This window comes from Scleropages formosus, chromosome 15 (genome assembly GCF_900964775.1).
Source record: "Scleropages formosus chromosome 15, fSclFor1.1, whole genome shotgun sequence".
NCBI lineage: Eukaryota > Metazoa > Chordata > Actinopteri > Osteoglossiformes > Osteoglossidae > Scleropages > Scleropages formosus.
In genome coordinates, this window is record NC_041820.1 from 12118865 (window position 1) to 12135051 (window position 16187).

At 43.4% G+C, this 16187-nt stretch overlaps 1 protein-coding gene across 1 annotated transcript in view; it reads left to right on the forward strand.

Moving 5' to 3' along the window:
* The first annotated feature begins 6050 nt into the window (after positions 1-6050).
* Positions 6051-16187, forward strand: part of slc24a4a (solute carrier family 24 member 4a) — a 38207-nt gene continuing 28070 nt past the window's right edge. The window contains exon 1 of the mRNA XM_018754385.2: positions 6051-6879. Coding sequence (XP_018609901.2) covers positions 6720-6879 — 160 coding nt within the window. The 5' untranslated portion in view covers positions 6051-6719. The remainder of the gene's footprint in view (positions 6880-16187) is intronic.

A 16187-nucleotide genomic window follows, 5' to 3' on the forward strand; every position in this document is an offset into this window, starting at 1 on the left:
AAGCAGGGTGGTGGCGAGCTGGAGCCTAACCCGACAACACAGGCACAAAGCCGAAGGGGGGAGGGGACGCAACCAGGACAGGATGCCAGTCCATCTCAAGGTACCCCAAGCAGGACTTGAACCTCACACCCTCCACACAGCGGGCCCCGGCAAAACGTGCCACACCACCACACCCCTCTCACTTCCAGGTACACAAAACCCCAATATATAATTCCACTACAGTGTGGCTATTCAGGACTAATTAGAAATTATTACTAAAATACCAGAAACACAGTGACAGTACATGTAACTGACTCTTCTCTCCAAAGCAACACGCAACGTTAAGCTACTTCCGATTATTTATCCATTTATGCAGCGGAGTAAATCTAGGGTGCGTACCTTGTTCGAGGGTAGTACAACTCCAGTCGGATTTGAAGCTGTAACCTGGGGGCCTAAAGGCAGCAGCAGCACTAACCACTACGCTACCAGCTGCCTGGTGGTGCTCTTACACCAATCACATGGTGCATTTACAGGGCAGCTGGTAGCGTAGTGGTTAGAGCAACTGCTCTTAGACCCCCAGGTTCGAGCCTCACCTCCTGCTGTAGGACCCTTGAGCAAGGCACTTATCCTGAATTGCTCCAGTAAAAAAAAAAAAAAGAAAAAATTGCCCAGCTGTATAAATGGGTAAGTAATTGTAACCTTAACATTGCAAGCTGCTTTGGAGAAAAGTGTCAGCTAAATGAATAATAAATTTAGGGGCACTGGAGAGCACAGTGGTTATGGGCATGGATGTAACCTGACCATGGTAGTGACCAGCTTCACACTTATCTCCTACTGTAGAACCCCAGAGCAAGACACTTACCATGAGCTCCTTCGGTGAAACCTGCTATGTATTTAAATGGATCAGTGCTCAGTTTTTTTCATATAACAGCATCAGCTAAGCGATGTGTTGATAAAAATGTAGTGCACCATATCAGATTTCTCCTTCGTCTTGTATGGCAGCTTCAAAGCTCTAACGTACAGTTAAACAGATGCCGTGTAATATTTCTTCAATGAAAAGCAAGCGGTTCTCCTCATTCAGTTATGGTCATTCAATGAAACCAATTCCACATCTGAAACAGTTCCCTAGAGTGAAAAAAAAAACAATTCGGAAACCACGCTCACAAAGCAGGGCGATTTCCCAGCAAGAATCAGAGTAGCATTGAATGAATGCTAATCCTAATGACTCTAGACCTCATCCCCTATGAAGAAGACTCCAAGCGATGCTGCTGTATCTGTGACGTGATGAATCACGTTTTATTTAATCTGCTTCCGACAACTGCCTGAAAATGGTAGGTTTTTCGAAGAATCTCGTCTTTAGTACATTTTTGCAGTTTTTGTAACATTTGACCACCCGTGATGCTGCAGTAAATCTGTTCATGTAAAGATAGTAACTTAAATTATTGCACTGCAGAATAACATCCTCCCTATCCAGGCAGCAGAATCCTGCACACACTGTGCCCCGTGACAGGACAGCAGACTGTCCTACTCATTTCAAACAGCTCTCTCCTCTTGTGGAACTTGTCGAGTCAGCTACTAGCCAAAGGGTAGCTCTGTTCTCGCCTCTTGAATTAAACTGCGTGTAGCACGTCTGGGCTTGTTACATTACCCCTGAAATGTTGCGGTGATGGTACGGAGAAGCAATACAGGTATCACCGATACAGAGATGTAGAATAGTGGTGGACACAAGTGCAGGGTTTTGTTTGTCGTGACCAAAACTCAACGGCCAAGATAAGACGGAAAGAGGAAACAAGAGTGCAAATGGAGAATGACTGCAGGGACACTTTGAAGCCAGACAGAGCAGATCTGGGTGGGCTCTGGTGGCTCTGAGCATCACTCCGTGATGACTGCCTCCGGGGGGGACTCCTATTTGAAGTCCTCCTTGATTTGCTGACGCAGCTTTGGTGTGCGGACAGGCAGCCAGATCTCAGCGGATGAGGGGTCATGCTGTTTTCATAGGGCACATCTTGTGGAGTTTGTAACAGTTTACGGGTTTCAATCCTCATTTGGGTTTGGGTTGCAAACAAACTTAGTGATTTAAAAACTGCGGACAATAAAAGTAATATTTAAAGATCAGTTTTGGATTTGCATGGATGGCGCCGCAGATGGCTGCCGTGATGCATGCTCCAGCACGGCAATGCAGTTTTTTGTTCATTTTAACTATTTTAGCTATTTATTTACTGTTTTTAGTAGTAGAAGTAGTTAGTTTAATAACGTATGACAGAGATGCACTTATAAGAATAGTCCATTCGGTTGCTCATCGTAAACCGGATTTTAATTTCCTAAACGTCGGCCATTAGACTGTTCAATATGCAGGACTGAGACTAAAATTCAAATCCGCTGTTTTATTTCCCTGTATTCTCTGTACATACATATAGATAGTTTGTTTTTTATTTCTCCATTTTTTTTAATTATTTTATTTATTTATTTATTCTTCTGTTGTATAATCTGCGAACACAATTGGTATATACACTGGGTTTAACTTATGGCATACTCTTAAAACTGCATTTTCTGGAGCTGCACTAAAGATTTTCACTCTTCTCTACATGTTATGTTGACGATGATGTGACAATAAAGCTTCACTTGACTTGACTTGACTTTTGTAACAGATTTGCAATCGTTAATTAGCTGGACATTCATCATATCAGGCCTGTCAACCTTGCGAGAGCCTGCAAATTGTGGACACCGACATTCTTCTCCACGCCAATTCCTTAGCGCTTCCAAAAAAGCCCAGGTGCAAATTCCAGGCAAAACAACGTGCAGATGCGTGACTTGGAATGGCGCGACAAAGCGCGGCAGATGGACAGCCGTGGGATGGCATCTAGAGAATTAGTCATCAGACACTTCAGGCTGCGCTAACTCGTTTGCAATTTCATAGAAGAGTGTGCGCCGGGCATCGGACTGTTCGAAATCAAGAGCTGGCAGCGAAGGACACAGCGGTTTTGCTTTGAAGCCAAGGTCACTGGAGCACAGCATAGTATCAAAGGAGTGGCGACATACTCCAGCAGAGAAAAGCCCATTAAAAACCCTTGCTGGCTCCTGAGATTGCCTGCTGATTGGGCCCAGGCATTGGGACTAATCTCTTGGCACTGGGGCAAACAGCACATGTTGGTTTGTGACCTGGTGCCACCAGGCTCCAGTGAGGCCTGAGGGCCTCTGTTGACTCGTCTGTAGATGCACGTTTCCCAGATAGCAGTTTGAGGTTCATGTCTGCTACTCAATCTCACGCTGGCACAAATATCTGGATCCGAACGCACTCGTAGGATATCATATTCTCGGAGATGTCTTTTCAACGAGCGCTCTGATGTTCTCTTTTCTAATGGGACAGTTATTCACATAATGAACCAAAAGATAAAAGAAGGATGACGAAAGAGGAGGGTGCGATGGCACAGTGGTGCAGTGGGTTGGACCAGGTCCTGCTCTCTAGTAAGTCTGGGGTTTGAGTCCTGCTTGGGGTGCCTTGTGATGGACTGGCATCCCATCCTGGGTGTGTCTCTTCCCCTTCAGCCCTTTGCCCTGTGTTGCTGGGTTAGGCTCTGGCTCCCTGTGACCCTGTATGGGACAAGCAGTTCAGATAGTGTGTGTGTGTGTGTGTGTGTGTGTGTGTGTGTGTGGATAAGGTAAGGCTGAATTCTGCTAAACAAATCCGTATGACAAAAAAAAAAACATTTTCCAAAGAAATACAGGCAGCACTATCTGAGAAGCATGATTTACGATAAACTAATAAAAATTGCTGTTTTCATCAATGTTATACATGCAGGCAACTCTCAATCTGTCTGTTATTTATGGACTATCATTTTTGTCTTCATTCTTCATCTGAGAAGCATAGAATGACTAGTTAGTTGGGTGCCGCTTCTGTAAAATTTTTTGCTGAAGCACCTCCTACAAACTAACGTAGGAGGATGGAAGCTACCGGGTGTTTGAGATGCACCCCTCCCCGCTCCCGGGGGGGCACTACGTCACCCATCCACCCAACCTAAAATGTAAGTAATGGACTTGACACAGAGAAGAGGTGGGGGAGTACTATCACTTAAGACTTTATACAACCCCAAAAAAAAATCTATCAGACCTTACAGCACAATACTTAAACTCAATGGCAGCAACATCTGTGACTGATGCTGTGACTTTCACAAAAACATACCAATGTGAGTGTCCGAACATGACTGACAACAATATTTGTGTCATTGTCTATTAGAGCAAAGATTTTCTTGGATTTTCTTCCACGATATTAGGTTAATAGAATAGCAAAGGGAGCAAGAAGTTAACAACTTAATTATAAAGCATCTGGTGTCAGTATCCTACAGTATTTGCATGCTTTTGAGTACTGGGGCACTGCTCATCTTTCCCTCACTGCATTTTGTTGTCTGTTTTACAAGTGCTATTTTGAGTACAAGACCCTGTAAGAAGGTGCTCTACTTCAGGCTCCCTTTCTCTTTTTATTCTTGCTCCTGCAAATAGCAACCAAACCACCATGAGCCACCCCTCATGTGCAACAAGGCTTGTTCAGGTGTTCCCCCAATGTTCAACTGAGGTTACCACGGTATGTCCACCTAGTTGTGTATAACTGCACTGAGCACTACAGGTAAATATTTTTGGTCCCCCAAAAACCTGACGATGTGTTTAACACCTGAGACGCAACCATGGGACCAGGGTAGCGAAGGGACAACAATTGATGCGGTGGGTAGTTTGTGACCATCACCCAACGGTTGTGTGACTTAATATTAAAGGGAAACTTCCGTGGTCCCTTTGAAAACACGGGTGCAACAGTTGTATGTCACTGCAATGGACTGGCATCCTGTCCATAGTGTGTTCCCCGTAGCCTAGCTTAGCTTCCAGTGATTGTGGGATAGGCTCCAAAGTGCCGCGACCTTGACGAGAATAAGCGGTTAAGGAAAGTGAATGAGTGAGTTGGATGTCAGTGTATGCATGATAATCTATTTGTGTGTCGAATTGTCCCAGTTTCTCAAGAGTTTCACACGCATGTACATTTTAGAACACTGTGGATTTAAATTATTAACGTAAAAGTCCGAAGTAAAGATCTGCTACCTGGATTGATACATTTGTTTTTGGCATGGGGAACATGGTTTAGTTTGGGGTCAGCAGGTTGTGTCCTATTTATGGCTTTTGACTTGCAGTGTGAAGGTTTCTGGTTCAGATCCACACTCCTGCTATAATACCCATAATTAAGCTATTTAAACCATACCAAACCTACCACATGAATAGGTAAATCACCGTGTTTTCTTTTGCATTTAAAACCAACACTGAACAAAGGTGTCAGCTCAATAAGTAACAGTAATAGTGAAGTGCCTCAGTAAACACACTACGGTAATGGGAACACACACACACACACACACACACACACACACACACACACAGAGGTAAAATGGTGGGCTAAATCACGCTGAAGAAGCATCTCCTAACTAAGCGGCAGGATCTGTTGTGTTTGTGAACAGGGTTCGCTGCTGTGGACGTGGTAGAAAAAAAAACATCATCATGATCATCATGTCCCGAATGATGGCCCAGATGCCCCGATTGTCCGCTTGAACAAGTGTGGATGACGCGTGGCGGGGTCTCGTAAACAAGCTCGCGGTCGTCCGGAGCAGCGGCATCCATCCCACGAGACGACGATCAGGTGTACTAGAGGCACGCATCGCGAGACGCTTTGCTCGCGCTGCTTCCACTCGTAGCGACCGGCGTCGTGTCTTACCGTCATCATCATCATCATCACCACCATCATCATCATCATCACCACCGACTCCGTGTGTCCTCCTCGAGAAGCGACCCGCGATCCGGACGCACACGACGAGCGGGTCCCAGACAATTTTGTCTCTGAAGGTGAACGACACGGATCGCGAGGGTTTCGAGGTGAACGCGACTCGCGAGTTGCATTTTCCGCACGAAGAGAGTGTAGAAACAGACGGATCCATCCATCGCGTCGCATCGCCGTGGAAGCGTCACGTGCCCGCGCGTGACATTCATCCCTGTGTTACAAGTAAAAGTTGCAGGTCCAGTGAGGGAGGGAGGGAGGGGGCGAGAGAGTAAAGGGTTTTACTACATGGACCAAAACGGTGTATTCGGGTGCGTCGGCGTTCAGGCAAGGGGAGGGATCATTTTTCGCTGCTGTTTTGGAGGGAAATAGTGAGGGAAGAAGAAAGCAAAATGACAGAGATTCATGACTCCGCTGCCCTGCTGCTCCGTCCACTGTAACACGAGCCTGTCATTCACTCATTGAGCTGCGAAGTGCACGCTGACTGAGATATCGCACCAAAGCAGGCGGTACTTTACGGGGAAGAGGCGCTTAAATCTGGGCTCGGAAAGTTGGAATTTATTTAGCAAACCCGGAATTAATTAAAAAAAAAAAAACAAAAAAAAAAAAAACAGGAATTCCTTTAACAAAAGTGGAATTTAATAAAAGCGCCATTTGCTCGCACGCTGCTTTGCCTCTGGGACACGCCGATCGCAGGCAGCTGACGAGCATCTCCCAGAGCGGCATCCGCACCGCGCGGCCACTTGGAATGAGGAGCGCGACGCGCGCCCGTCCCGCGTGAAGCCAGTCGCGGGCCATTCCCGCGGGCTCGCTCGCACGCTCCCTCGCTTGTTCGCGCGCCTGGCGGACGGAGGCGGGAAGGAGAGGACGAAGAACACGAGGGCGAAGAGAGACACGGGTCGGGAGAGGGCGAGAGGACGACAGAGGCGCCACCATGGAAGCCGGCGACGGACGCCGCGAGCTGTCCAAAAAGGACGTTATCGCCAAGATCTTCAAAGTTCGCAAGCGGAGGGAGATGCTTCTCGCGCAGGTGTGCGTCATATGCAGCGTCCTCTTCGTGGCGTGGTGCATGTCGGCGCTGCTCACGAGGACAGGTGAGTGCGACGGCAGGGGTGGCGCGTGTTGTGAACGGCTGGGGCAGTCTGCAGTGCGCGCGCGCGCCTTCTTCATGCATCAGCCCGGCTCACTGAATGAATCCCCGACACGCGGGTCCTTCACAGTGCAGGGTCATGCGTGTTCTCTACATGCTTCACACTGACTGACTGTGCTCGTTGCATAGAAATGCAAAAAATCCTCCACGGTATAACGTCGATTTTTTGGCATGCGATCTCCACAATGTGAAATGTATTCTTTGAAAACAAGAAGAACCATTAGCGTTAGGCTGTTTGCTGCTCTCATTTTTAGCACTGAAAAATATTCATCCCATAAGGTACATGATGATGATCTGATCATGAGGGTCGCCTGGCTGTCCTGTCACCTGCGCGCGCATGGCTGAATGCGTTCCGACACGCTCCTCCAAGCGGCTCCTCCAATACACTATTTCATTTTCACATAACGTCTCGACTCCTGTGGTTATACCGTAAGGTCGAGGCTCCGTGTGTTCCTGACGCCGCCGCGTGCGCGCGCTTCGGTGAACGGGTGCACGCGCAGGGCGCGTTCACGGCTTGCCGCAGTAAGCGAGCGGGACATCGCGGGAATGGTGCGCGTGTGTGGAGAACTCGGTCGCTTCGAGCGCGGCGTTATGATCTGCAACAAACCCACTCGGCCGTCCTGCGGCCCGTCGAGCATTTCACGTCGTTTTTTTTTTTTTGCTGCGCGGGGATGCAGATGATGATGATGAAGATGCTCAAATCTCCCACGTCCCAGAACTTCACACAGACACATACCAATCGGACGGGGACTGACGGTCACACACACACACGCACGGCACGCACAGTGTGTTAAAGTGATGCGGGTGGGAGAGATGTGTCGTGCGGAGTCCTCCAGACCACCTGCTGTGGACATGTCGAGTCTCTCTTGTTGTCCCACACATTGTCCACGTGGGGTGGACAGCCGAGGCAGACAGCGGAGCTCATTTCGCTGGTCATCATGCCCAAACTATCGATTTTATTATATTCACACACAGACACACGTACAGCATTATATACACCTATATACATAATACATGTAATACACTATATACATTTAAATTATATATATAAATTAATTATATAATATTATATATGTACTTTTTTTTCTTTCTACATATAAACTAATATAAGAAAAATACTGATATTTGTTATATATACATGTAAACTGTATTTCTTTATACATATGAACTGATATAACAAATATACAGGTAGATGAAATATAGCATTTGTAAACAATTATATACATACATGTATAAATAAATGCGTATATGAATGCACAGATTCCTACATTACAATTTTTTTTTTCTTGAAAATGTTCAATAAAATCAGAAAACCGAGTATTGTCAAGTATTGGGGCTGTATTATTATTATTATTATTATTTTCTTTTTTCCCCCAAGTCTTTTTGTCTGTGAATAGATTTTCAGATTTTCTGATCATGAATTTGTTTTTGATGTTAAAGTGTATAAATAGAGATTTCAGGGTAGTGTTCATGTTATGAATGCATTTGAAGAAAATTGTGGCACATTTCACTGATCAATTTGCTCTGGTTTTGACCACATATATACTTATTAATGGAACTTCAGTTATGGGTCTCAGACTTTTTTCCACCCCCATCCCACCCTTCCAGCTCAGCCTCTGAGTTTCTAAGCCAGACTAAAGGTCAGAGATGCCTGTAAAAGTTCAAGAAAAGGTCAGTGCTGAAAGGAATGATTTTTCAAAGATGAAGTTCTTTGTCTTGTCTCCTTTCAGTGGAGCAGTAAATCTGCCTGTGAGGTGTGTGATAATACTTATATTGAACCCTGAACAACACTGTAGGACAGAACTGTGGAGGGGCGGATGTAGAAATCTGAAATCCAGATTTACAGCCACACTGTAACACTACTACACTTTGAAGTTTCAAAGCCCAGAAATCAAAGCTGCTGTATTGGAACTTGGGAAGAAAACATGTTTATACATTGTTTTATTTATCTTATACCTTTGTACATTTATTTTGTCTGATACCTGACAGGGTTTCATGTGTGCACTAAGATATTCATAATTATCCATTTATTCAGTTCAGTAGTTTTTACTGTATAAACCTGAGCAAATACCTTACTCAGTGGTACTACAGCGGGGGCTGGGATTGAAACCAGCACGTTGCCTCACAGCTTTGGAAATGTGTTCAGTTCTGAGTCTCTGTTTGGAGCTTGCATGTTCTCCCCATATTTGCATGGATTTCCTCCAGGTGCTCTGGTTTCCTCCCGCAGATGAAGTGACGAAGTGACGATTCTGACTTGCCTGATGTGTACGTCTGAGTAAATGAGTGTTTGCGATGGTCTTGCGATGGACTGGAATCCAGGGTGTACCTTTCCTCATGCTCTGTGTTTCCAGGATAGGCTCTGGACCACCGAGACTCTTTCTTCAACACAGGCAGACAGAGAGACACAGAAATATGGAAGACCCTTAGAAAATGATGGGTCTACCTCCACATTTGTGTCATTCATTCATCCCCAAATACTGTTTATACAACTGAATAATTTATTGTTTTTAGTTACATTCTTTGTGATAAAACAGCAGGCATGGAGGATATCTAGCTTGTTAGCCTAATGATTTTTTTGTAATGCTTCCTTAATGTGGTTGCAACAACAAGGAGCACGTGACAGCCTGAGACTACTGCTTTTGAAAATATAGAACCCAAGCCAGGCTGACATCAAACCACTGTTGATCTTATGCTGAAGTAGTAACACTGCAAAATAAAGCTGGCGATTATATGAAATACGTTATTTGTAGGATGGATTTAAAAATTAGCTTCTTGTGCCTTAACTGACTGACCTCATTCTTCATGTATTTCCACTAAATAATCACAGGGCTTTAGAAACATTCTATAAACTTACTGAATTCTAATTAAAAGTCACTTAAAATTAGCAGTAAGCAGTTTGTGTCGTTAAACTTGCTTAAGTGTTTAATCTTAGATTACTTTTCAAATGTAACTGCCTTAGTTAAAACCCTGTAATCTCCGAATTGCAAATCTTTCAGATTTAGTATCGGTATTCCACAAAGACTTTCACTCAGGCTACATCAAATCATTTGAACTTGCTTTATTATTTAGCAAGGAATCTGTTCCTATTCTTCCGAGAAACCTGATCTCATGAAAAAAAGATAAAAAATTTGCTTTTTGTAGTGTCTGAAGTAGACTGTTTTTATTAAAACACTCAACTGTTTGCTGAGCACATACACGTCATGCAAAAAAATTGACACGTTTATGGTTAAATTGCACTTTTTATAGGCTCCTGTCCTTTAGTCATAAGAGATTATTTTGAAATGTAGACACAGTTTGATCATTCAGATTGTAAAAACAAAAATCTATTTTGCAGTTCTGCATTACAGTTCATTTTAAATTAGGCTGTTTTGAACCTGGCGGTTTATTAAAAGCAGACTGAAAGAGCCTCCTATCGTTTTCCAGTGCTGTATCTGTCAATTGTCACAAAAGTTCCCGAGGCTAACATACCACAATGTGAAATATATATAGAAGCCTGATTTGATAAAGTTTTTAATTTCCCTTTTTTTCTTGTTTTGCTGCTTTTGTTAGTGTCCTCCCCTGTTCCACCTGAGTCTGTGTTATGAAAAGGGATTAATGAGATAACTCATGTAAAGTTCGACTTTTCCATTTTCTGAAGCTCGCTTTAAAAAAAGCAGGCTTCATTTCTATGGTAATAGAGGGACCATCAGAAAGCAGTGTCAGGGTTAGGCTAACTCCGAGCAATTCTGAGTCTGCTCATGGAGACTTTCATTTACATGTAATGAAAGGACATATCCTCCATATCGAGAGAACAAAGACCCCCCCGAAGTCTGAGCTGATTCAGTTGGGAAAGCTCTGCGATGGGGAAAAAAATTAAAAGTCACTCCCGTCTTGCCTAACTGGAAAATTAATTTGCAATGAACTTGTTTGTGATGTTTATTTGGTTCATAGTTGGAACGGCACCTCGGTTTTATCATTGTTTGATCACTGGAGCAACGTTGTTTGTTTACATAATTTTTACCAGTACTGTAAATTTTATTTCTACGTAGCGCGCCTCGGAACAAGATGACGCTGATTGCAGAACAATACAATACATACAAACATAACAAGCAGACAATAAATTAGGTCAGACAACAAAATTAAAAGGTATATTTTCACATCTATTCTCGCAGGCCACTTTATTAGGTACACATTGCTAGCACAAGGTGGGTGTCATGCCCCTGGGAGCAAGCGGAGCAACGACACCTGCGCTCAGTTAAGAAGACGCGGATAAAAGGAGCTCCATGTCTACCCGTCAGTGCGGATTCTTGCAAACGCCCTTGCGGTTTTGCAGTCTTAGCGTCTTCGTCTTGCTACGTGTCTTGCTTGTTTTCTCGTTCCTGGTTTCTGACCCTCACCTGTTCTCCTCGACTACCGAGTTTGGATTGCCTTTGTTGTGACATTCACGCCTGGAAAGACGTTTGCCTGTCCATGACCTTGACTGTGTCCTGTCCTATGAACCTCGTTAAAAGATGAAAACCAACCCACATTTGGGTCCACTTCTCACCTGTCTCCAGCCTGCCTGTCCTCAGCATGCCAGAGGGACCTTTTGGCTCTTGAACAGCAGGAGTCTAGCAAGGTGCTGGATACATTGCACAGTGTTGTTGGTCCACACCGGCTGGAGAACTTCACACACTTTCTGCAGATTTTTTGGCAGGACATTTATTCTGATAATACGAAGCTCCACCACATCCTGAAGATGCTCTGTTGGCTTGAGTGCTTGGGACTGTGCAGGTCACTGGAGTAAAGGCACTGTCATGTTTGTGGAACCATCATGAGATGATGTGAGCTTTGTGACATGGCATTATTCTACTGGAAGTATCAGCTGGAGAAAGGCTAGACTGGCTATGAGGGGATGTTTTGTGGAATTCAAATGATGCTCAGCTGATAGTGAAAAACCTAAGGCGTATCAATAAAATATTCACAGCATTACAGCACTGCTACCAGTATTGTTGACACCAGACAATGGTTCCATGGATTCATTCTTTTTATGCCAATTTCTGACCTTTCAATCAGTATGACACATCAAAAACTGGGATTTGACAGACCAAACAATATTTGTCCACTGTTCAATGGTACAGTTTTGATGTCTGCATGTTTGTTGTAACTTCATCTTCTTCTGAGGTCACAGGAGATGAACGTGGCATGGTCTTCTACTGCCGTAGTCCATCCACTTGGTCATGATATGGCAACCATGTGATTCAATAGCGATTCAGGGGCACGCTGCATGTGTAAAAAGTCCGATTTTTCTAATAAAGTGGCCGGTGAGTATCTGTAAGATGTTATATTACATATTAGAAAACATGCCAATAGCCAAATAGAGCAAGAATTGGCGGGGTTGCTATTTGTCAGAAACATACATGACCAGAACTCATGACTACAGATGTTCCTCAACTTACGATGGTTCAACTTACGATTTTTTTGATTTCACAATGATGTGCTACCAATAGAAATTCAGTAGAAACTGTACTTCACATTTTGAATTTTGATTTTTTTTCCTGGGCAAGTGATATGCGGTGCGATACTCTCTCGAGATGCTGGGCAGCGACAGTGATCCGGATCTCCCAGTCTGCCACGCAGTTGCTAGTGTATACAACCCTTACTCTACAGTGTTCTGTTTCCAACGTTTTTTGGATACTCCCGCTACGTTGTGTTTTGTGCATCCATCATGTGTACGAAACACCCATCTGTGTCTCCTTCTACTGGCGAGAATAAGAAGAGGAAGGCAATTACTCTTGAGGAGAAACTCAAATTAGTATGTTTATGTCTATAGTATTTATTATATTGTAATAGCTTCTGTTTTTTTACTGTCTATTGTTTCTTGTTTAGTAATTACTGTACTGTCTTGTGCTATTTTGCATACATCTTGCACACATCTTGCACACATGCACTTTATGTAGTCCTCTGTAGGTAGCTTTGTGTCGTTTTATGTAGCACTGTGGTCCTGGAGGAACGTTGTTTCGTTTCACTGTGTACTGTGACAGCTCTATATGAGAGTAATTCCACTTTGACTTTGACTTCAATGAAGGCGACAAGCCCGTAAAGGCCATCGCACTTGATCTTTGACTTTCGCAATCAACGATCTCGACTATCTCAAAGGATAAGAAGCGATGATGCTCGATGCTTTTTCGACTTACGGTATTTTCAACTTACGATGGGTTTACCGGAACGTAACCCCGTCGTAAGTCGGGGACCACCTCTGTGTACAGTAATAATTTGTTCATTAAAGTAATATTCCAAATGCACTGTGGTTTGGTTCTAAACTATGAAGGACATTCACAGTGTTGTACTCGTGTTGAGGTGAATGGCCATCTACGTCGTCTACAACTCTGCTTCTCCTAGGACACACAGTCCGAAAAGCCTCTCCCAATTAGCCACATCTGGCCCCTGTTTTGCAAACAAGGGAATGATGAGCAGGAGCCAGCTGTGGTGCTGTGAGGAGGGGAGCGGGGAGGACGTAGGCTGTGGGAGCCGCTTCGGACCCCGAGGGGCCTCAGCCCCATGGGCTTTCAGGAACTGTACCTTTCAATTAATTGCACATGCGGTACCACGTGAGACATCTTAATGCCCAAATAATGACTTCAGACACACTGCTGAGTGCCGAGATAAAACAAAAGCCAGCACTCGCAGCGGCCCTCGAGTACTGCAACTGCCCACTCCCATACTGACACTTCAGCGTTTTGGGCTTGTTTCAGTAAAAGCTGAAATCCGTTCTCACGTTGCCATGTGCCTCCCAGAGCTTTTTTTTGCTGAAGACCTACCATTTTCATGTTGTATTGGTTTTTCTGTGACATAGAAAAATACATTTTCAAACAAGATTGAAAAAACACATGCATATATATATACTGTATATTTGTGTGTGTGTGTGTGTGTGTGTGTATATATATATATATATATATATATATATATATATACACATATATATAACATGTACACACACCCATACCCTTATTTGCTCTTAAGCAATTTACAGTAAAGGTCAGTCGGTCTGAACCATTTTACTCTCAAGACACTGAGTGTGTTTAAGTTTTTTTTCTTCTTAAAATTTTGAAGAATTACTTTATTGCAAAAGTCTTGGCCTTATAGTATGATTCTATAAGTTTTAGCCCTCTAATTAGCAAGTTTTATATAATTCAGTACAGAAATGATATTAGATTAAGAGAAACGAAATTGTGGCCTGGATTTCCAGCCTATATTTATGCATGTTCACATCATTTAACAAGATGTGAAAGCAATTCTAAAAAGGTTGATCAAAAATACATGGTTCATAATTATTTAAATGCTTTCTTTATCTTTTAAGTAACATTACCATAATCTCTTGTTCTCGATTTCCTGTGTAGTCTTTTAAAAAATAATAATCCAAAGAAAGTCCAAGTCTTCTGCTCACTGGATTTATACAATTATGTACATATAGAAAAACAGTTAATTAAGAGGACAGCTGCGCTGCTACACCATTTCTGTTTTGCAATGCTTCCGATATTATTGCATTGTGTATATTGCATTTTGCACACCTCAGCAACATAGATAACTTCCTTCAAGTATATTGCATTATTGCACCTGTTAATGTTTTTCATGCAGTCATTTATATTGCTTGTAATATTAAAATTCTAAGTCAATTGCTGTGTATCCACATTTTTTAAAATTCTATGGAGTGGCTAATTGCTAATAAGAGTTTATTTTTAGATTGCTTTATTAAAAGGTGTGTGACCTAAGGACCTGATTTTCCAACATTAAAAATGTCTATTTTGCAACCGGTCCGTTGCCGTATGAAGCCTAAATTAATTAAGTTTTCTGGTCTGCTGAACCAGACCATTTTGGGGAGATTCCATTTATGATGGCTGGTGTGGGAATGAGGAAGGCAAGCAGTGCAGTTGACAGGGGCATGCAATCTGCAGGTTTCTGGCACACATTCCGGGAGAGAACCTGCAGTTGTACCTCTCGTACGAAGCACTGCTGTAGAAATGGGTTTCGGTCGCTTTGGATAAAACATTGATTTTTAAGGTGGGTTTTGTCTGTTGTTGAAGTCACGCTTACTTGTGCGGAATGATTAATGATTAGCTCAAGATAAAGGTTTGGCTGCCTTCATGAAAGTCAACCTTGCTATAGATGAAACCAGTGCAAAACCCATCCATATTTCAGGGATGGTTGACATGGCAGAGCTTCTGAATCGGCTCTCTCTTCCCCCACTGTGACCGACCTCAACACTAAGCATCTGTGGATATAGTCTTGTAGATAGATACCCACCCCTGCCCTGATTGAATTATGAAAGCCAGCTGCCAACACCTAAGGACTAACTGTAGGGAGTAAAAGGCAGCTGGTCTGAGGACTTGTTGCAGACAGTGTTTTGGGTGCTGTTTTAGGGGGATGGAGACTTGTTTCGGTTTAAAGGTTCAGCTGTCCTATGCCTCAGTCCTGCCCTGTGACAACCTCTTTCCCATAAAATATATACAGTATTGTGACGCACAAGACGCCAGAGACCGCAGGTGCGTGCTCGTGTGTCCCTCATTTTCACTTGACACAGACAGTGGATCAGGTCACGGGAAAGGGAGTGGAGGAAAGGAGGGAACCGGGAAGTGTTACAACGAGAGGGGGTCTTGAGGTGCGTTCGGGGTTGGGCGATGTCGTCTGCGTTCCGTGATCCAAGCGCGTGCGTCTGGCTTCCGTCTCTATCTCCTTCTCCGTCTCTGCCTCTTGCTGTCGGCAGAGTTTGAAATAGCAGTTGTTATTAGCCCCAGGTGTGGCAAATCCTTCCCTCTCCCATCCCCCCTCTCCGTCCACTCGGGCGTACGCACACATCTGTATATATGACCACAGTTGTTGAAGTCCTTCTTTTTTGGCTATGTTCTCAGTTAACTTACTTCCTCATCAGATAATTTGAGACAGATATAGACATTTACGATACCTTAATTGGGATTGGTTGATATTTACAATATATGGTGAGTCAAGAATAAAATGTTATGGTAAGGCAAAACATGAAGAAAACATTTAAATAATATTGTAGTTGGCACCAGCAGTACCCACTGTGCCATCACATCCCCTATTAGTTCTTATAGTAGGGTAATTTTTAGTGTTAAGTACACTGATCAAGGGTATATCAACAGAAGTAGATGTTTCAGTCCAGGGAATGTGATTCCATATGGAAATAAAATACAAACACGGAACTTTTAATTAAATTATGTAAGTGATGTCAAATGCTTTTATAACTTTAATGACGTTAAAGTAGTATTTTCATGT